Genomic DNA, 22,263 nt, shown 5'->3' with positions numbered 1-22,263 from the left:
AAATAATTTGTTGTTTTTGTTTTCTTACAGCAAGTAGGTATTGATAAAGGTGACATTCCTGATCTTTCTCAGGTAGGATTTTTCTATTCCTTTTCATTCTGGTTAGAACAATTTTCATAACTCCTGAGATAAATATACTAATCAAGCAAAACTGTATCTGTTCAATGTCTGTCTGTTGGGAACCCATTGTGTCTTCAAATAGCATAACGGATATATCTGCTTATCTGGAGATAAATATTTGAATCCCACCATGACGGCAGGAAAATTTAAATAAGTAATTTGTGAATAAAAGACTGCTGTCAGTAATACTGACCAGGTCATCGTCATATAAGGATTCATCCAGTTCATTGATGTCCTTCACTGAGGAAGGTCTGGTTGATGTCTCTCTAGGCACACTAATCTGGTTGATTAGTTCCCCTCTGAAATGGCAAGCAACTTTATACAAGAAGCAATTGGCAATACATGCTACATTCTGTAAACGTATTCTTTATCTGGGGGGAGAAAAAGGTTTGTTACCATTTACAAGTGTTGCTTGTGATTCGGGATGATCTACAGACTCCCTGAAGAGCAGGGAAGTTGCATCTGGCCACTAAATACCACCACAAAAAACCTATCACCCAGATTATAAAAATTACCAAAAGGCTTTGTGCTTCAATCTCAAAGAGTAGAACTCAGCTTTACAAGAAGTTATAGCAGACATGTGCTCCTTCTGTTCCATCTTATGTTGTGCTGATTGTTTGAGACTGTGAACACGATGAAGTGCTTTATGGTTTCAACAGTTCATCAAAACAACAAGATGAATCCAATTCAAATTTACTTTGCAGAATTTTCTTTTATTTAAAAAAAAATTGGTCCTTCCTTAAATTGTGACTTCTGTCATAGTTAAAATTCGTTGTTACTTGTAAAATCAACACTATTATTTTGAAGCAGCATTATTTCAACTTCGATATTAGTTTCAATGCAAGAAAATAGGACCAGCAGCTAAACGTGTTAAATACTTCTATTTCTGTATACCTATAAACTGCAATGTAGACAACATTTATTGTTAGTAAATTACAGGGGTGTAACAGTTAATTAGGCTTAGTGTTATCCTCATTCAGAAATTAACTTTTCCCCCTGCAGCATGACAAATCTTTAATGGACTTTACATCAACATAATGTTCTTCTATAAAACAGTCTGTATAATAAAATCCCAAAGCAAATATTTAAAAACTCAGTCAGCCATGAAATTGAATGTCATCACAGGTTTGAGAAACTATGGCATATTGTGGGTAGTCTTGCATAATTTGCATACCATCTACATAAAGTGATACTGGAACTAAATTGTTACTTAATTTTAGAAAATATTAATATCTTGAAACTTGCTCTAATATTTGTGAAAGTATGTTTGCAATTAAGCAAAACTTATTTGATAATTGTATTGATTTTCAGTCTTTAAGCTATACAACCAATTTGTTTGTGTTCACAATTGCCATGATAGATCAGATAGACTTGCATACGGTTTATTTTGCTGACTGAACTGGGACAATAAATGGTGTTAAACTAAACCTGTTATGTTAAGTGTTCATTGACGTTAATATATTTGCTTGGTTTAGGTTTGTCACTGTTACCTGCAACTATGAATTTTGTAACTTATTGCATTGGGTGAAGACCTGTATGATTATGAATGGCTCACCAAATGAGCCGGAAGGTTTTGAGATTAAAATGTTTAGAAGTTAACTATTGATCTAAGTGCACCATTCAGTATAATACTGAGCCACATACACTAGGGGTTTAAAAACTCTAGTCTCTTTTGTTGCATTAACTAATCTTATTGATTTTAGTTTTGTTAAATAACCAAACACAACTAATTGCTCTTGGTATTCATGACTTCTGAAGATTTAGTCTTTTTCAAAAAACCAATCAGCTATGTTGGTCTGATTGACATTTATTACACAGTTGCTTTTTGAGTTTCTATGTAGACAAATGGTACTCCTGTAGAATGTTGGATCTGTATGGATATCACTTTTAGGAGCATTGAAAGAGGAGTGTGTCAAATGGAGGAGCAGCTATTTAGTTTGCCAGCGTAAACTTCATTATATTTGCAAAATTTAATTGTTAGTTTATTTGTACTGAAATAATGTGTACATTTTTTGGATATGAATAAATAGATTAAGAAAATTTGCACTTAAAATGGATTGGATAAAAACATTAAATATTTATAGAAATGTAAAATACAGCTTTGTTTGCCTTATGGTAATACTTTGATATTAATTGAAGACCAAAATAGGTTTTTGGATTTCCTTTCTTGTGAAATATTTTGGTTAAAATATCCATGGTTAATCTCAGCCACAGACTTTCAACAGTGATACATGTAATAAATATGGTTGTTAATTTTTTATAACAATAACTCTTTGACAATGCAGGTAATACATCGGAGAATTCTTGCCGACCTTAAAAATTCTGACATTGAAAATACACCTTTAAAAGATTGTACCATTGATAATCCGGTAACCCTCCATATGTTATCTATTATACCTCTCGTGTGCTGGCCTTTCTGTTAATGGGATCTAAGGTTACTGGATTGGACTGCTGAATTGTGTACTTAAGTAGTAAGAATAGTTTAGAATCTGATATCTGAACTTGTGCAGATACATCGTTCACCTTTCAAAATTCAACTTGATTATGCTGGGAGCATCTGGTAAATAACTGATACTGGTGTTTCAGCTTTCTGTTCACTGCAAATCATATGACTTGCATCTTTCCATAAGCATGAAAAAATATTATCTTTTTGATGCTTTACAATCCAGGTTTTTCTGTTTAAAACATTCAACCCAAAATTCTAAAATTCTACCCAACTTCCATTTTAAAGGTATATGGACTACACCTGGGTCTTTCCATGATATAGATCTGATTTCATTTTGCGCTCTGTAAAATAGCTCATTCAACTAACTAACAGTTAATTAATGCTGACGTTAACAAAAGTTATTAGAAATACTTTAAGTTGAGCAACAAGGAATGATTTGAGCTAATAAACAATCCAGTGGAACTGGGAAATGTTGCTGTTATTTGAGCCAAGCGCAGAAGTAGGGAAATGAGGCAAGAGGAACGTGGTAGATGAACAACAGTGAAGATTTTTGATGGTAAAGCAACATGCAGCAAATGCTAAAAATCTGAGATGAAAGCAGAAATTGCTGTAACTGTTCAAATTAGGCAGAAACTTTGGAGAGGAAAAAACAATAGGTAACATTTCAATTTGATTGCCTGTGAGATTCATCAGATTGGTTTGTGGAGGTGGTAGAAGATAATTCTGAAGGCCATCACCCTAAACTATTAACTTTGTTCTCTCTCTCTCCAAAGATGCTGCCTGATTTAAAGTACTTTTTCATTTGTGTATTTTAGATCTATGATGGGATGAAGGGCAGAAGGTATTAACTGACAAAGGAGTAATAGTGCAAGATGTGCAGGATTAAGAAATAATCCGTGAACAAAAGGCTCGGTCTGAAGTGGAGAAAATTAAAATATAAAGTGACTGGCGACCCAGGCAGTAAAGTACAAGTAAATTGTCAGTTGCAAGCAGTGTATGGAGCACTTGGCTAAGAGAAAGAACAAAGTGGGAAAGCAGCTGTTGCACCTTCTGCCCTTGGACAGGAAGATACCATAGGATTGGGAGGCAGGAACTAAGGGTTATTTGATCCATTAAATATGGATGCTGATTAAATGGAGATAAGGAGAATCTTATAACTGTTCTGAGAGGGAGGTGGGCAAGCAAGAAATGGGATAAAGTCATAGCATGGAAACAGGCCTTTCTGCTCAACTGGTCCATGCCATCCAAGATTCCCATCTAAGTTTGTCCCATTTGCCTGCTTTTGGGCCATTTCCCTCTCAATCTTTCCTATCCATATACCTGTCCAAGTATCTTTTTAAGTGTTGTTAATGTACCTGCATCAACCACTTCTTCTGGCAGCTCAGTCCATATACTGACCACCCTCTGGGTGGAAAAAGTTGCCCCCACTGCTCCCCAGGTTCCTATTAAATCTCTCACCTGTCACCTTAAACTCCTCTAGTTCTGGATTTCCCCAACCCTGGGGAAAAAGATTGTGCGCATTCAACCTGTCTATGCCCCTCATAATTTTATACACCTCTATAAGATCGCCCCTCATTCTCCTGCACTCCAATGAAAAAGTCCCAACTTGCTCACTCTCTCTCCATAACTCAGTCCCTCAAGTCCCAGCAACATCCTCATAAATCTCCTTTGCACCCTTTCCAGCTTAATGGCATCTTTATGCAGTTTACAACTGCAACAAAACATTCCAATTTATATACTCAATGCCCTGACTGATGAAGGCCAGAGTCCAAAAGCCAAATTCACCACCCTATCTACCTGCAACGCCACTATCGGGAACCATGTCCTTGTACGCCTAGGTCCCTCTGATCTGTAACACTCCCCAGGACCCTACTGTTCACTAAGTCCTACCCTCATTTGTATTCCCAAAATGCAACACCTCTCACTTATTCGAGTTAAGCTGTTATTATCTGAGTTAAACTGATAGATTGTTAAGGACATCCTCTATCAATAGAGGAGAATCCTTGGTGAGAAAGGAGTACTGTTTTGATTATTTGGAAGGTGGCCATGAGGGAATAGTTGCAAACATAGCACAGATGGAGAGAATGAAACCGTTCCTGTAGGAAGTGAGGAAGGAGGTTGTGTAATAAATATGTCTGTTGGGAGTCAATGGGCTTGTAGTATATAGTATACAGAAATAGAGAGGGTGAAAGGGTCAAAGCTGGATCATGTGAAGGCAAAGGACAGCTGGAAATTGTGGCAGTTGATGGAATTTGCCAACGGAATCAAGGCAGTTATGAATGTGCTGGGGAAAGAGTGGGGGATGAGATCTGAGCATTACTGAAATTAAGTCACTTCTGCCAACTCTTTAATTCTTTCATTTTCACTTTTGGATTTTGGAATTTTGGATTTGGTTTATTTCTTGGAATGGCTGTTATTGTCTTTTGTTATTTGAGATGCCAGTTTAACATCATCAATTTTATTTAAAAATATGCACAGAAATCCTAAAAATATCCTTGGCTTTTAAAATCTTGTTTTAAATGCAGTTTGAAGCTTAACTGTACTTTTGAGATCACAAAGGCTCTGGATAAATAATACTAAAGCAGAATTTGCTATAGATGCATGGAAGGTTCACTGCCTTTTTTAAAAGAAAACTTTCAAGATCGGCTCAAGTTTTAGATCAGTTCTTATTATTTCAGTCAGCAAGTAGTGAGAAAGACTAATGCTATTGCTGTAAATGATGTAATCTGGAGCCGAGAAACAAACTGCTGGAAGAACTCAGCAGGTCGAGCAGCATCTGTGGAAGGAAAGGAATTGTCGAAGTTTTGGGTTGAGACCATGCATCAGGACTGGGAACTCCCCTTCCCAACCCGACTGTCCTCTGCCTTCTCCACTGCCAGGGGAGGCCAAATGCAACCTAGAAGAACAACACCTTGTATTCCACCTGGGTAGTCTGCAACTCAATAGTATGAACGTTACATTTTCCAGTTTCAAGTAATGCTGTTGTGCCCCCACTCATCACCTTTCCTTCAGCCTTTGTCTTCACCTTCACCCTCCCTTTCCCCACCTGGCTCTGTCTGTCCATCATCCCTCACCCCTCCTTGATCCACCTATCACTTACTGGTCCCTGCCTCACCCGTCCCCTTATGATAAGATGATATGATAAGGTATCTTCTATTAGTCACATGTACATCGAAACACACAGTGAAATACATCTTTTTGCGTAGTGTTCTGGGGGCAGCCCGCAAGTGTTGCCACGTTTCCAGCACCAACATAGCCTGCCCACAACTTCCTAACCTGTACGTCTTTTGGAATGTGGGAGGAAACCGGAGCACCCGGTGGAAACCCACGCAGACACAGGGAGAACGTACAAACTCCTTACAGACAGTGGCCGGATTTGAACCCGGGTCACTGGCACTGTAAAGCGTTACACTAACCGCTACACTACCGTGCTTGCCCTCTCGGTCCTGATGCGGATCTTGACCTGAAACGTCAACAAGACAAATGGCATGCTGGCCTTCATTCAAGAGGATTGCAGTAGAAGAGCAAGAAATATTGCTACTGTTGTAGTCCACATCTGGAATACTTGGTCTCCATACCTATAGAAACATATATTTGCCTTGGAGGCAACACAATAGCTGCATAAACTTGATTGTTGGGATGAGAGGATTCTTGTCTAAACAAAGATGATTAGGCTGAGGTACATCCAATAGATTTTTAGAATGAAGCGCAGATTCTGCAAGAAATTAAAAAAACAAAGTATTGGAAATACCTAGAAGGTAAGGCACCATTCTGTGAAGAGGGAGTTAACATTTCAGATGCTTGATCTGAGAGGGTTTGATAGGTTACGTGCCATGTGTCTGTTACTCTGGGTAGAAAGTTTACAATTTAGTGGTCTCGAGGAATTGGCATTTTTGGTAAAGGTAAGAAATTTCCTAACTCAGTGCTGTGAATCTTTTGAATTCTTTCCCAAATGACTTTTTGTGCTCAGGCCATGATCAATACATTTTTGGATATGCAAAGAATTTTGAATTTGTATACAAGGAATTTCAGATATGCAAGGAAGTGGGATTAGGGCAAAAAAAAAGTAGAATCAAGGTTGAGGATTAATAGTGATCTTATTGAATTTTGGAGCAGGATCAAAGAGCCATCTGGCCTATTTATAATAAAATAAGAATCCTATTTCTAGCCTAACTGATGCTCTCATAATTAAAGCCTTGTGTATAATGCTCATACTGTTGTCAAATGCTATGCCCATAAATCCATATAATGTTAAGTATGTTAAATTATGCTGACATTATTCACAAGCTTGGATGTCTAGTGAGATATTAATTCTAGAAGAGGTTGTGCATGGTGTGTATCTTGAATGAGATTGCTTTTTAACATGCTTGTTTTTTTGGTCCTCTATTTTAGGATATTTTGAGAGAACAAATCAACAGTTTATGTTCCGCTGAAAATTTTCTTTGACTTGAAAATGTGAAACTTGTCATGTGTTGTTTTTATAAAGAACGTAAAAGCACAGTTGTAGTATGTTGCTGTTTTCCATGCAAGTGTTTTTGTTTGGAAATTTTCTTTTTGGTTGCGTGCCATATGAAGTCTGGTGAATTAGCAATAAATATATCATAGTGTATTATTACATCTTTTTAGGCTCCTAGCAGTCTTCTAGAAGCACTTGAGCAGCATTTGAATACACTGGAAGGGAAAAAAAAATGCAGCTGGCAGTAGGTAAGGTTGAACCTATTTAGATCACATTTTTTTGAAATAAAAAGCCTTACTACACTTGGCAAGTACAGCTCTAATCGTGACACTTTAAATGCACTTATTTCTCTGTTGGTATAAATGTAAGTTTATAAAGTTTTGTGACAACATTGTGCGAGTGGTAATAAAAGTCATCAAAGTTTTCAAATTTTGTATTGCAACACAAGGAAAACTTATTTTACATTGACCAAATGTTCCTTAATGTAGTTTAGTAATGCACAATTAACTAGGTTAATTGCATGAAATGTAACCAGTCAGAACACACATCTGCAAATTAATGCTTTAAAACTAGCCTCATAGTTTTAAAAGGGTAAACCTATGATTCTAGCTTAATTCTCCATTTTCCATCAAAGTCTCATCTTAGATTTTTTTTTAGGGAATCTGGTGCTTGGACATTTTAGTTTAACTTGTGTTCATTTTGGGAGTGTGGTAGTTTTGTATCTGGAAAGATTTGGTGGCATTTGAGGAGTTCTAGTAGAGAAACTAGGTATCCTGGGATTAGGCTAATATTTCATGGAGATAAAATCAGGTGATAATTGTGGTTATCCTGAGCCCAAAAATCAGTTAACTTCCTCCATTTAAATCGTGTATCATTTATTTCTATGATGTGGATTGGAAAATTGGGCAGATTTATTTTTGTTTTCCCTGTAGTTTTGTTGCATGGTTCGGCTAAGATACTTTACATTTGCAGCACATTAACACTTGTCCAATAGAGTTGATTCTCAGGAGCAAACCAGGAAAATATATGTATATTGCATGGTTTATGCATATTTTTAGTATTATTTTGAAGGTGCAGGAGATTTACTGGAAGGATGACTTCCATTAGCAAGCTAACACTGTTTTTAGAACAGGGAAGACCAAAGAGGAGACTTGATAGAAGTTTATAGAGATTTTTTTAAAAAAAACTTCTTCCAATGGCCACTAACCAGAGGGGACAATTTTAAACAGCTGCCAAAAGAAAAATATGAGGAAACATTCTTGCTTGTCACTTGACATAGGGTCTGAAAGACTGATAGAAACTGGTTATACGGCAAGATTCAGAAGAGAATTGAGTAAATACTTGAAGGGAAGAATTTAAGAAAAAAGCTCCCACGGAAATGAGAAAAGAGCAGAGCGTTCTTTGATTGGCTGGCTCCACCAGAGACTCTCTCAGACATGACAGGTCAAATTATGGCCGTGTGAAATTTAGAAAATGCTTGGTAAAAGCAGTAGGTGATAACAACTAATTGGCCAATTTGAAAATTAAAAAATAATATGGATAGGGTAATAAAACTTGAAATACACTCAAGCTTGTCAGAATTTTGTCCATCTCTTGTGAAGGCCATGTACTCTTAGAAGTTGAAATGTCAATTTGTAATGTTAAGAATGGAAAGAGATATGGGTCATTTTACTTGTTCCATACAGTTCCCTGTCTAACATATTGGGTTAGAGCCTAGCTGGTTCTCTAGAGGAGAGATGACAAATAGGTAACGTTATCATGAGTGGGTCAAAGCTGCATAACTTGGGTTTTGAATGGGAACAGATACTGGATTTGGAATCAAAGGATAAAGTGGATCTGTTTGTTGTTGACTCGTGTAACTTTTCAAAATTAAAGGTGTAGACTTATAGCTAAATGCATGAACCTCTGCTGTTCTTGATGTGCCAGATATACAAGGGAAGCAGTACTTTGCTGACTATTGGTATTAGTTGCAAAGCTAAATTATATTTGAATTTAATGTTGGCAATGTCAAACAATGCCAGATCCTATTGATTTAAAATACAGTTGAATCAAAAGCTGTCATAATTAAGAATGTGTAATTTAATAGATCCCAATATTTACAACTGAGCAAACTATATAATAGTGATATCACTGTTGGAAGAATACAAAAGAACTTAGTGTCACCAAGAAGCAATTATTTACTTTTAAGTTTGGAAATTAACTTTTTTTTTGGAAAGTGAATTTTAAAACTTTGTTTTCTTTCCTGCTGTCTTGGATTCTTAGTGAAGGGTAAGTATTAACGATTACACTGTCTGAAAAGGAGCTTCCAAAAAAATTACTCTTGATTTGACAGTAATGAGGGCAAGGTGATCATTAAACCAATGGACAATATAAATTGAACTAATCTGCTCTTTGAGTTTACTCCGACAAAAGGTTTAAGTGTTTAAAGAATTGAATTTATTATTGCTTGTTAATTAGCTTTGAGAAAATTGCAGCAATTTTCATAGGGGAATAATTAAACATCTGAAGAGAATTGCTTCACCTACTGAGCTGGAGTTAATTCAATGAAGGAACAGCTAGCTCTTGTAACTGCTGTCTCAACTGGTTCAGCATTGTCATTGAGAATGGGGGGGGTAAAAACAATAGTTAGCAACAGGACTAAGTATCTGTTCTTTGACCATAGTGATTTTATGTAGTTCACATTACTTTGAGTTTTTTTCCTCGAACATGTTACACTCTTGAGGACTAAACTATTGAAAAGTATCGATGTACTGCCCAGTTGTTTGTTTCATTCCCCCTCAAGAAAATTGTTCATAGTTTAAAGACTTCAGAGTTTAAATGATGCTTGGGGGTGGGGGAGGGGAGGAGGAAATGAAGGTTTAAGATGTACCCAGAGTTTATGCAAAACTTTCCAAATATTTAACATGAACTGCAGACTCAAACAATGCTTAGACTTCAAGATTTGTTTTCTAATTTTTGTTTGACCTCAAATGTTGATTGCCTTTCAGGATTGATTACTTGCCTTAATTAAAATGTGCTCCTGTTCTCAGAATTTGGAGCCAGGTAACTGACAAAACACAGGAGATATGAAAGGTGCATCATGGCAGGCAATTCCTAAATTGGCATGGTTTCTGCATGTAAATCTAACAAAAGCTGGAATTGTCATGTTTTTGCCTACAGATAAAATTAAAAAGTAAAATGTGCAAAATTCCATTGTTGGTATTTCAATGGAATTTGAGATTGAACTGTGTAATTAAGACCTTCCTCAAAATTTAAAATTGTGCATAATTATTCAAGAGGGAAGCAATTACATAGTGCTTTCATTTATCTCCATGCCATCTTATTTCTCGAGAAACAAAGGAATGCAGATGCTGGAATCTAGATGAAAAACACTACGATGCTGGAGGAACTCAACAGGCCAGGCACCCTCTGTGGAGAAAAGCAGGCAGTCAACGTTTCGGGTCAGGACCCTTCTTCAGGACTGATGTCACTGTTTCGGGTCAGGACCCTTCTGTCAACGGTGCTCCAAGTGTGGCCTCCTCTACAGTGGTGAGAGCAAATGCAGACAAGGTGACTGTTTCACAGAACACCTGCACTCTGTCTGTAAACACGATCTGCATCTCCCCGTTGCCAGCCACTTCAACTCCCCCACCCACACTATCACTGATATGTCAGTCCTCTGCCCTTGTCCTCACATTTCATCCCACCAGCCTACGTATCCAACATATCATTCTTTGCCAATTCTGCCGTCTCCAACAGGACCCCACCACCAAGCATACCTTCTCCTCCCCACCCCTTTCTGCCTTCCGCAGGGACCGCTCTCTCCGTGACTCCCTAGTTCACTCCTCCCCCCACCCCCCCTTACCCATCCTGCTTCCACTCTGCGAACTTTCCACTGCCCCTGCCATAGGTGCAACACCTGCCCCTACACCACCTCCATCCAGGGAACCAAACAGTCCTTTCAGGTGAGACAGAGATTCACCTGCACCTCCCTTAATATCATCTACTACATTTGGTGCTCCAGGTGTGGCCTCCTCTACATTGGTGAGATCAAACGCAGACCAGGTGACCGTTTCGCTGAACACCTGCACTCTGTCTGTAACCATAATCTGCATCTCCCCATTGCCAGTCACTTCAACTCCCCCTCCCACACTATCACTAATATATCAGTCCTCTGCCTCCACTGCCAGGAGAATTCCAAGTACAAACTGGAGGAACAGCACCTCATTTTCCACCTTAGAACCTTGCAGCCTAATTGCATGAACATTGAATTCTCCCACTTTAACATTGAATTTGCCCCACTTCCCCACAATGCCCCCCCCACCATGCTGCTTCTCTTCTTCCCTTTCCTAGCCTCTTTTTTTCCTACCTTTTCCCTCCTTACCTTTGACCTGTCCCCCAGTGGATCTGCTCTCCCCTCCTCCCCATACCTGCATCTACCTATCACTGCCTTGTGTCCACCCTGCCTCCCCTCTTTTGTCCACCTGTCACTGCTCTGCTTTTCCTTCCTATGTATTGAGCTTCCCCTTTTCCTATCTTCAGTCCTGAAGAAGGATCCTGACCCGAAACGTTGACCACCTGCTTTACTCCATAGATGCTGCCTGGCCTGCTGAGTTCCTCCAGCATCATAGTGTTTTCCACCTATTTCTTTCTTGTTACCTCTTGTGGAAGCATTTGAAAAAGGGAACTCAAATCTAAAGTTTAAATTGTATTACCACATCTTATGGGGAAAATGAAAGCAAAAGGTAAATGAAAGTACAGGCAACTCCTGCGTTTATGGGGTGATTATGATCCTAAATAAACAGTCCATATTGCCAATTTTCTGTAATACAAAGCCATGTTATTATGCATGCATCAAGAAGTCAGAGTTGGGGGAAAAATTGATTTACTTTTTTTTCCACATAAATTCTGTGAGAGCGAATTGTATTCCATGCCACAAATATTTGTGTCGTGATTTGTGAATTCTGTAAGTGTGAATTTCTGTAACCCAAACAGCTGTAGTGCAGGGGTTCCCTCTGCTACTTCCGTGTTGCTAAGAACATGAGATTTGTTTTTTGCTTCAAAATGCTGTTTTTCACAGGGAATATTCTAAATCGCCCAGGCAAATGTGTGCTTATTTAATTTAAAGCAGCTTTGGGCTGGAAATGTGATAAACAAATTAGTGTAAACCTCTTCTGTTCAGAAGGTTGATTTACTGTATATTGAAATTTATGTTTTCAAAATCTCAAAGGCACTGTTCCTGTTGATCATAGAACCAAGTTCCACTGAGGATTTGTGTGCTGAAGCACATAAGTCCCACCTCTTGTTCACTGTCTCTCAACTCAGAACCTTAGAGTTTTGTAAAATTTTTAATGGTACCTTGGTCTTCGGTCTTGTTAACTTTCTTCAGCAAGGTCCATTTTCCTGGTTTCTTGATTTAGCTCTCAAATTTAGGATATGCATTTGTACTTGGATAATCTAAATGATTACTTTGTCTTAAAGTCAAAAAAATTCTTAAAATACTTGGTGTGGCGATAATGTGACTGGGTACAATTGAATACATCGGGTTAAAGAAACTTGTAGCGCAAGATCATTCAGTCTATCATGTTAGACAAAAATGTTGTTTAGATTAATCCCTTCAAGTCTGCTATGGCCTTGTAGGTTACAGCTCAAGTGCTAATTTATATGGCACTTTCTGTGCTAAGGGCTTCTGCTCAGACAGAGAACACTTTTCCTCAACTACCCCCTGAGCCATTACCAGTATGTTTTTGTATATGACCCCTAATTTTTGACCTGCTAAGGGAAATGGATCAATCCTGTCCAGTCCACTCAATTTGTAGACAGTTAAATCTTTATTCAGTTTCCTTTGTTCCAAAAGAGAAACATCCTCCCTAGACAGGGTGGTCTCATAGCTATTCCTCTAGCATTCACAATGTCTTATAAATCTCCGCTGCACATTCTCCAGCACTATTGCATTCTTCCTGTAGTTTAGTGACCAGAACTTTGCAGTATTCTAAGTGTGGCCCAACTAATATTCCATAGTCCTAGCATGACCACCCTACTTTTGCCTTGGCCAATTTAAAAGCAAATATCCAAACTGCCTTTTTAGCTAGCTTATCTACTTTCCCACTTCCTTTAAGAATTTGCAGGCATGCACTCCAAGATCTGTTCTCCAACAACATTCTACTTTCTGTTATGTGTTCTCTTGTTCGGCTTCTCCAGTGATAGGAAAATTATTTTAAGAATCTGAGAGACAGCATGCATCAGTACTTGGAGAGGCACAGGTTAATGAAGGACTATTGGAATAGATCTGTTAAGGAAAAATATTATCCAACTAATATTTGAATTTTTGAGGAAATGAGGGTTAATGAGGGTAGCACATTTGTCCTATATACAGATGGTGGTAAAATATCTGACAAAGTTCCACATGTCAGATTAATCTGAAGAAATAAAAAGCCGTGATCACCATGGGGAAGTAGCAAATTGGATTAAAAATTAGCTAATGAGGGTAAATTAAAGGGTAAAAGACAAGGAAGGTGACTGGAAGGTTGCATGCAATGGGATCCCATCGACTTGGATGCCAAAACTGCTAATGCAACTGATAGGAAGAAGGTTCCAGACTGCAAGAAGATGTAAATGTAATCCAGAAAAGTGCAAGGGGCTAATTGCCCCTTAGTTAATCAGTCAAACACGTTTTAACTATGGCCCCACTTTGGCAATAGTTCTTTGGCAACATTGTAGTATTGCCACACCAAAAGGGTTGTAAAATAATGGCCAGAGCTTGTGGTATTCCCTGAATTTTAACAAGGCGTGATACATTTTATTGGGTCTGTTTATTGATCCACTTTATGGTAGATAAAGACAGTCTGAATACCATAGTGATTGAATGTCAATTAGAAACATGATGCAAATGGATATTCAATTAAGTGAGGATAAATAAGTTGTATTTATGTAGTCACTAACACTCACTCTGTCCTCAGGGAATTTAATATTTATTATATATCTGATACTTTTCATGGATTGTAACAATATAGAATAAAATTAGTGCAGTTACAGTACACTTAAATATGTGTTGGTTTCCTTAGAAATAAGAACAGTTTATTAAGTTGCAAGTAATATACTGAAATAATTCAGTATTGTTTATATTCTCCTATCCATGCCCCACCCCCACCCACCTCACTTCTACTTTCCTGGGTTTGTTTTAGGTTGGATTGCACAATGGAACAATGGTAGTCATTATTTTTTTGGTGCAACTTTGAATTAGTGATGAAAATCTCTAGGTCATACAGCTTTGTTCACAGATAAATATGCTTTCGGTGTATAATTGTTTAATAACTATTTCCTGCTGTACTTTGAAGATTTCTTTTCATCTCCCTCTTATTTTCTTTTAGGACTACTGGAGCACCTTTACAGGGGAATACGGTAATATAAGTTAATTTTTCCCTCAACCCACTTGCCCCTCTGCAAAGTAGTTTACCATCCTCGGTGTATGCCTTGAGTGATTAGTTTTGGTTTGTTGCTTTAATATGCTTATTTTTATATAAAAGCGATTAGATACAAATTTATCATTTATATTATGTATCTATGAAGGTTGATAAGCTAATTTTCTATTGAGCAGTTATTAAAAATAGTCTTTTCCTCCCCTCTTTCCCCCCTGACCTTGCATATCCTTTCTGGCTCCTTTCCCTTCCCTTCCCTACACCCCCATCCCCCCACCTCCCCCCGCCAACCTCAAATGAAAATGCTCAGGCCTGGTGTCTGTGAACTGCACCAAATGTTATCATCTTATTGTGATCCTTGATCTCTTGCTGTTGTGAAACTTATTATTCTCAAGCAATGAACAATAGAAAATTCTAAAAATCATGGAATTTCATTTTTTGCTTCCAGAAGACCCATTGTTACATGCTCAGCAGGTCACACAGGATTTAAGTTCGTATATCTACCGTCCTTACTATTGGCCTGTTAACTATTTATGATAATTAATTGTTCATTGTATGTTCAAGTAATTTTTTTTAGGGAAATTACGTGTTTTTTTCCATCTGCTAAAATTCATTCTATTCAGATTTTTGAAAAAAAATCTATTATTACAATTCTTTTAAATGCCAATGACTTACTACTGACATTTTTTAGAATATTTCATTGGCAAGATCGCACTTCACTGGCGAATAGCCAGAGAAAACGGTCCATTGTTAGGTGAGGATGCCATTGAAATTGGCATAAGTGAAAAAAGGATGAGGTCCTAGAAAACAGAATTTAAGAATTGCTGGCTGTCAATGTCAAATGCTGATGAGTACAAGTTAGGAGACTAGTAGAGATGAATGTGTGGCTGAAGAGATAGCAATATAGGAGGAAGGACATTAGATTCCTGGAGTATTAGGACCAATTAAGGAAAGGTAGAAACTGGAGTCTCAAAGCGTTTTACCTCATAGGTGGAATTAATGTCCTTGTACAGATAGTTCATTGGTGTTATGGGGGAGGGGACAAAATAATTTGGCAGAATTGGTGGAAATCAGGATGCAGCATTAGAAAGAAGAAACAGTTTGTCACAAAGGACTGGATGAGACAAACACCACTGAATAAGAGATCTTATAGAGATCTTAGTAAAGTTTTGAAGAAATCCAACAAAGTTTTGAAGAATCCAAGTCCTCTAGGGTGATGCCATTTCATCGTTATTTGAATAAGCTTGTATAAAAGGAAGTTGGTTGTAAATCCACAGAGGATATTCAAGCATTTTCTAAAAAGTGTTATATTTACACAAAACCTATCCCCTGTCCCTCCCTATAAATAGGCAGTTCCAGTAAATTCCCCAAATGGGATGCTCTGAGTTGTTACAGAGTGAATCTGCTGCTCTAGCTATTTGACATAAGGTCAGATTCCACCATGGCAAATGAGAAATTTTAAATTGTTAAATCTTGAATAAAAAGTTACCATCATAAATAGGGAGCATAAAATTATCAGATTTTGTTCCAAAAAATAAATTCTTGAGTGAAGAAATTCTGCTGGCATTTATAATGTGCAGAAATATCTCCTAACTGCCCCCCTTAAATTGCCTCGTAAGCTGCAGGCTTAGGGTACTGCAGTGGTTCAAGATGGTTTAAAATGGGTAATAAATGCTAGTCTTTCCAGCAATGCCTGCATCTTAGATTTTTATTTTATTCATTTCTATTTTAGACTTCTCACTTTGCATTTTTGATTTTTTTTTAGTTGCCCAAAAGGCCTAACTGTAAAACCATTGTGTTCTTAGCATTAGATGAAAATGTAGTCAATTTACTAGAACAGTAACAAAATAAAATGCAAGGACCTGAAAAATCTCCCTTAAGTATCCCAATGAACTTGAATTTCATCCTCCTGAGTGCTTCTAACATTTGTCTCTATTTGATTATTTGGTAGGTTATTTCGAATATTATCACTCAATTTTTTTTCAGTAATTACTTTTGTTAAAATTTATGTTATGAAAAAATTGAGTTTAAAATATGGCTGATTTCAGTGTTTATGCACATAAAACAGTACATTCTAAACATGAATACATTTCACTACATTATTCATAAATATTTGTTGAAACCTTTCTAGGGCTCTCCAGAAAACACAGGATCATCTCCCACCTCCAGCCCCGCAAAGGTCGCTGACACTGCTGCAGTAGTTGATCTCTTTTCATCCCCACCCTCTGTCGTGGCTCCAACAAAGTAAGTCTGTCTTTTGCTTGAAAGGTTTTGGTAGAAGATTACTGGATAATTTTAAGCACTTGGTTTTCTTTACTATGCATTTTATTAAAATGTAAAATTGTTTATCATGTGAAGCATAATGTATGTATTCTTTATGTATATAAAAAATATATAGTTCTCATTCTGAAGCTTTCCCTCAATGTTTTCCAGCTGAGTGATATTTATTGGTAGATGAACTGAAAAGATTTTGAAGAACTGTGTTAAATATAATTTATCTCAAGTCTTAAACAGTGGAATGGAAGATTTTGAAAATAATAATACTTCAAATAGTGGGTCCACTTTATCTGGAGATGGTTCTAAGTTATCACCTTGTCAGAAAGAGATGTCAACTGGGCAACTAACTTAGTGATATGGAGAATCCTCTTCACTGATGTCCGTTTTTTTTGCTCAACACATGAATTATCCTATTGTGTTTTATGTGTAATTCATTACTATAGAGAAAGGCTGTTGCACTTAATATTTATGGGAGGGAATAAGCAAAGTTCTTAAATGGCCTTACCTGCACTAATCCTTCACTAGGAAACAATAGTGATGCTAATAATTTCCCCTACTTTTGACCACTTGTGTAGTTTGCCCAATTTGTAATTTCTGACTCCCCCGATCTTATTTTTTTTAAAAAAGGTTAGAACCAAAAGGCTACATTTCCCTCCTCCAATTCGAGGCACTTAGACTGGATAATTGGGCAGCTGTTATCTGTTTTTGTATACAATCTGATAATGAGTTCTAAGTATGGCAGTTCCTTTTTATTTGCTGATGCTTTCTGAGGAGGGTATTTTAATTTCATGTGAAAAGCGCAATAAAACCAGTTCTATCTTGGTATCTGCATGAAGGAAAGACAAAGCCTGAACACTGCAGTCATTTTGAGCAGTGATACTTGTAGCTAACCAGTTTGGTGGGGAACTTTTTTTTAGAAAATTCTCTCACTAAGACTTTCCCCTTTTCCTCTGATTATTGAATGCTCTTTATTGTTGCTTCAAGTGGGTTTCTCTGCACAGTGGCTTTGTTTATTGAACTGGATGAGTTCTCGTAGAAAAATGTGCAACTTGCTGACCAATATGAATGGCTTGGTAGGCAATTTTAAAACTTGTACGACAAAGCATTAAACTTTCAGTGAGACTGGTATGTAACAACTTTAAGTTTGCTTCATTTCAAGGGATTTCTGTGTTAAATGATCCATACTTTGAAATCCTGAATTTGTCATCAGTTACATGCTGTAACAACTACAAGGTTTTCTAGCTTATACTATAATGTCAGGGCCCAAATATTTATTGTGGTTAAATGTGCATGTTGATTTTCTATACTGTAAATTGAAATTACAAAAACACTTTAATTACAGTGCATCCAAATTGTCCAATGACCTTCTTGACCTACAACCAGATTTTACATCTACCGTTCCGTCAACAGCAGCAGCTAATCCACCAGCCAGTGCTTGGGGAGGTGAGAATATTTCATTACAAGGATATTTCTAACTCGCAGATTAAAATATCCCGAAATTCATCCTCTATTGGCTTCTGCTAAACATACATCAGCATTGTCAGTGGAATTGAATTTACAACCAAAGCACACTGAGTGTATCCCATTATGCCATGTCTAAATCATGACCAAGGATGAACTTCAACCAATTCTGCATGGAATTCATGAAATCAAATATAAAGGCTGAATGATACTGAACCCTGTTATTACTTTCCTGTTGATGTCTGGAGAATACCTTCTGTTGGATTGAGCATTTGATAAAGTTTTTGGAACTGTTTTTATATAATTTTTTTTAATTGATTGCAAACAAAATGCAGAGGACAGAATTTTTTTTCTAAATCATGATTAGAAAAAAAACAGCTGCACAAATGTTTTCTTTTTCTCCTTGTCTTGAGTATTTAGATGTGTGTTATTTATTGGTTCTTCAGGAAATATAATTGTTGGGTAGTGAAGGAGAAAGGAAAGCAAGCTTTTTCCTATGGCTCTTGATAACCTCCACACCACTTCATCAAATTTAGAAGCATTTTGACTTGAAGCAGCAAATCCATTTTGGAACTCTATTTTGTATGATGAGTAATTCCTATGTTTTTATCTTACTCTGTATTTCATTCACTGATGTTGAGTAAATTGGTGTCTGGGCTTACATCGCAAGAGCTGAAATAACAACAAGAAAAATTTCTAGCAGCGAAGAACTACATTTTGAGGAAACATTCAAAATATACTTGCACACTTAAACTAGTCTGATATCATACCAGTTACACTACGGGTTATTCTTTGCTATTTTGTAATTGGCTGCACTATTCTTCACTGCACATTTAATGTATTGCCTTGGATAGTACTTGATATCATGTTCAAGGATAAGCTGATAAATTTGTTGCACTTGCACGTGACTGAAGCAAGATGGTTTTGGCAATAATTAAGGGTATGACATAAGGAAATGTTTACTATACTGGCTTCTGTAAAAGTTACAGGATGAAATGCATTGATCTTTTGTCAAGTAAATTTTAAATGTCATATGAATTGCATTACTTCAAGCTATTTTTCTTTTTTATAACATGGAAATAATGGCATGAAAAAAGCAGTAAACTCTTTGCTAAACAGTGTGGAACATTATTTTGTTGAAAACCTAATTTTTGAGTTGATTTAAGAAGTTGAAACTTGGCACCCGTCATTTCAGTATGGCAGAAATATCATGTGTATATATATGCCATTTTTGCTATATATTTCCATTTAAGACTGCCTTTCAATCAGATGAAATGTTAGCACAGATTTTATTGGACCCGTCTTCATTCTTTGCAATTTGAAATGGCACAGAAGTGACATTTTTATATTGAACTGTTCTCAACTGGCAGAAAATCTAGAAGAGTAAGGCAAAAAGCAGTGTGATGGTAAAGGTTACATTTTTATGTACTCTTGGTAACTTGAGCTTTTACTCCAATTTAAAATGCTAATTTCCAGATATTCAATGTACAATGAGATTCTTTTATTGTAACAGGTACCCTTTATTGAACTGTTTTCCTTTTATTTCTAAACACTGCATCTTTGTAATGGATAAAACAGATCTTTTAGGCGAAGGTGAGTAGTTTAATTGTAGTTTACGAATTCACTTGTCTAAAAATCAAAAGCATGCGTCTCAAAATTTCATTGCATCATTTTCTAAACTAGATGAATTGCTTTGAGAGGTTTTTATACATCTTTCTTCCCCCTCCACCATCTTTCCTTGATGCTTGCAATGCAGATTCTTTGGCTTCTCCTGCCCTTCCTAATGCCCCTGAGGCACAGCCACCTGATCCGTTTGCAGCAGAGGCTTCCTTGAAAACTTCTCCTACAACAACAGATGCTACTACACCTACTGCTGCTGCCTTGGCAACAACCACTGATCTGGATCTTTTTGGAGGTCAGTTTAGGTGTCCTAGCATCTTTTAGCACCAAAAGTGGTGCCTCCAATAATGGATAGATATTTTCAGAATTTTGTGTATTCTTGGCTACAGCAGAGGAGTGGGTGGTGGGGGATGTGACGATGTTATGTTGCGTTGTTGTATGGAAAGGTCAAAGAAACCTGAGAATTATGTTGTGATATTAAAATTTACTGTGCAAAATGATTCAATTAATATTTTGTCAATGTAACTGGTTCATTTTTGATGGAAATGTATATTTTGATCCAAATGCTTGTAGCCAAATGGAAAATCTTTTCACAAGATTACCTTTTTAAAACCGACATTGGCTTGATCTGGATATGTGCACTGAAAGAGCATTGAGGGAAATTTAACTGGTGAACCATTTTGAATAAATACTCTACCCAAACAGTGAAATAAGAACACAGCTGGTCTGGCAGCATAAATGGAAAGGGAAACAGAGTTGATGCTTCATATTCACTGGGAGTGTAAATAAATCCTGTTAGTTACTATGTGAGGTGTCATAGCCAAACCTACACATGCCATCAGGTATTTTCACATGTATACTTCCAGTACAAATTATCAAGAAATAAGAACGAAGTTAACAATATCACTTGTTTCCTTGCTCAAGTACTTTGAGGTCACAGAAACCTAATCGCAGATTCCTTCTGAATTTCTGAGCTTGCTTAAGCTTTTCATGCAGCTTAACTCCAATTACCACTTGGTCAAGAGTCATCATATTTGTATTTCTCATAGCTTGCTTATATTTAAGCTGTTACACTGGAGTGTAAGGGTAAAGAGATCTTACTGAAATTATATTGGATTTGGGAAGTCAACATCTGGAGCTTGATTTGCTTTTGTCTTGCTTTTCTAAGAATATATTTGCCATCAGAGGGAATGGAATGAAGGTTCACTAAAATGATTCCAGGGAATTGTTGTACAAGAAGAAATTTGGTAGTCTGATCTCATTGCCTAGACCTTTTGAAGATAGATAAATAGAAAATTATTAAAGAGTGTAACAGGGTAGATGTATGTTCAGCATTTCCTCAAGATGGAGTATAAAAATGTAATCTAAAATGAGACTGAGAAATGGCTTCACTTAAATTTCTGAAACTTCAGTTCTCTATTTGATAGGGCTGTGGATACTTGGTCATTGACTGTATTCTGAACAAATTGGTAGATTTTTATTAACATGGAATTGAGATTGGGTATTCAGGAAGGGTGGAGCTGAGGTAGAAAACAAAGAAATTAATAGCTTTTTCTTATTTATTAAATTGCATCTGAATGTATAGTGATATAATTATTGGCATCTGTATTGATACTTGTAGTAGCCAGATTGCTCAGCAAATGCATAAAACACAGACACCTAGTTCATTTATAAAACCAGAACTCTGTTGCAGCTTAACAATTCCAGTTGACTCTTTCCCAATAAGTGTAGATTCTCAATGAGTTCATTAGCTTGCCCAAGCAGATGATTGTTTTTCTACTTAATTATAGATTTAATACCAATCTAGTGCAGGGTAAACATCTGGAAATGTTATCCAACGATAACCAATACAAGTTAAGGTGCTAAAACTGTTGATTGTACAGATCTCATTTAAATCCAATATTGATAGTGGGAGCAAATTTTCCTCAAAAATAAAGTCAATAATATATCATTTTATAGTAGTTCAATGAACTGTTTTCAGAAGAAAAAATACATGCAGTCTCTAAAAATGCATTGTCAAGCTTTATAGCAGTCCTGACACCAATGCTCAAATAGAATCAATGTATTTGTAGTTTTATTCTTAAAACCTCAATGGTAAGATTACATCAAAAAGTACAATCAAGGTCAATTTGAATTGTAAGCAATTAAATGATAAATTCTTTGTCCTGTGCTCCAACACATGGCATACTAAATGTTGTCATACAAATACGTGGCAAGTAAAACATTGTCTACCTTACTGAAAAAGTATTGTCTTTGGATTATTGTGATGAGCTTCAGTTTAGGCCTACTCTGATTTATAAATTGGTACCATCCATTTGTGTAATGCCCTTGATGTACTATGTCCCAAGGTGCTTAATAGAGCTCTTGAGATGGAAATTGACACTGAGTCAAATGAGACAAAACCATAACTGTTGAAGTTTCTTAAATGCACATCTGCTCAATGTGAGGGCACAGTAGCAACTGTGTCAGTGACTGAGGTGTCAGTG

The 22,263-nt window shown here is 36.8% G+C and overlaps 1 protein-coding gene across 2 annotated transcripts in view; it reads left to right on the top strand.

The window, feature by feature from the left end:
* snap91a (synaptosome associated protein 91a) overlaps positions 1-22,263 on the top strand; it is a 140,151-nt gene that overhangs the window by 68,736 nt on the left and 49,152 nt on the right. Inside the window, exons 9-16 of one of the 2 annotated variants that reach the window (XM_052024472.1) lie at positions 31-72; positions 7,193-7,263; positions 12,003-12,027; positions 12,184-12,186; positions 16,551-16,663; positions 18,039-18,139; positions 19,736-19,750; positions 19,914-20,072. In XM_052024472.1, coding sequence (XP_051880432.1) covers positions 31-72; positions 7,193-7,263; positions 12,003-12,027; positions 12,184-12,186; positions 16,551-16,663; positions 18,039-18,139; positions 19,736-19,750; positions 19,914-20,072 — 529 coding nt within the window. Of the gene's footprint in view, positions 1-30; positions 73-7,192; positions 7,271-12,002; positions 12,028-12,183; positions 12,187-14,371; positions 14,403-16,550; positions 16,664-18,038; positions 18,140-19,735; positions 19,751-19,913; positions 20,073-22,263 lie in introns of those variants that run through there. The other variant, XM_052024471.1, reaches the window with a different exon arrangement.

The sequence above is a fragment of the Pristis pectinata genome, chromosome 10 (genome assembly GCF_009764475.1).
Source record: "Pristis pectinata isolate sPriPec2 chromosome 10, sPriPec2.1.pri, whole genome shotgun sequence".
In the NCBI taxonomy this organism is placed as follows: Eukaryota; Metazoa; Chordata; class Chondrichthyes; order Rhinopristiformes; family Pristidae; genus Pristis; species Pristis pectinata.
The sequence above is the reverse complement of the archived record's forward strand: the minus strand, read 5'-3'. Positions and strand labels throughout refer to the sequence as shown.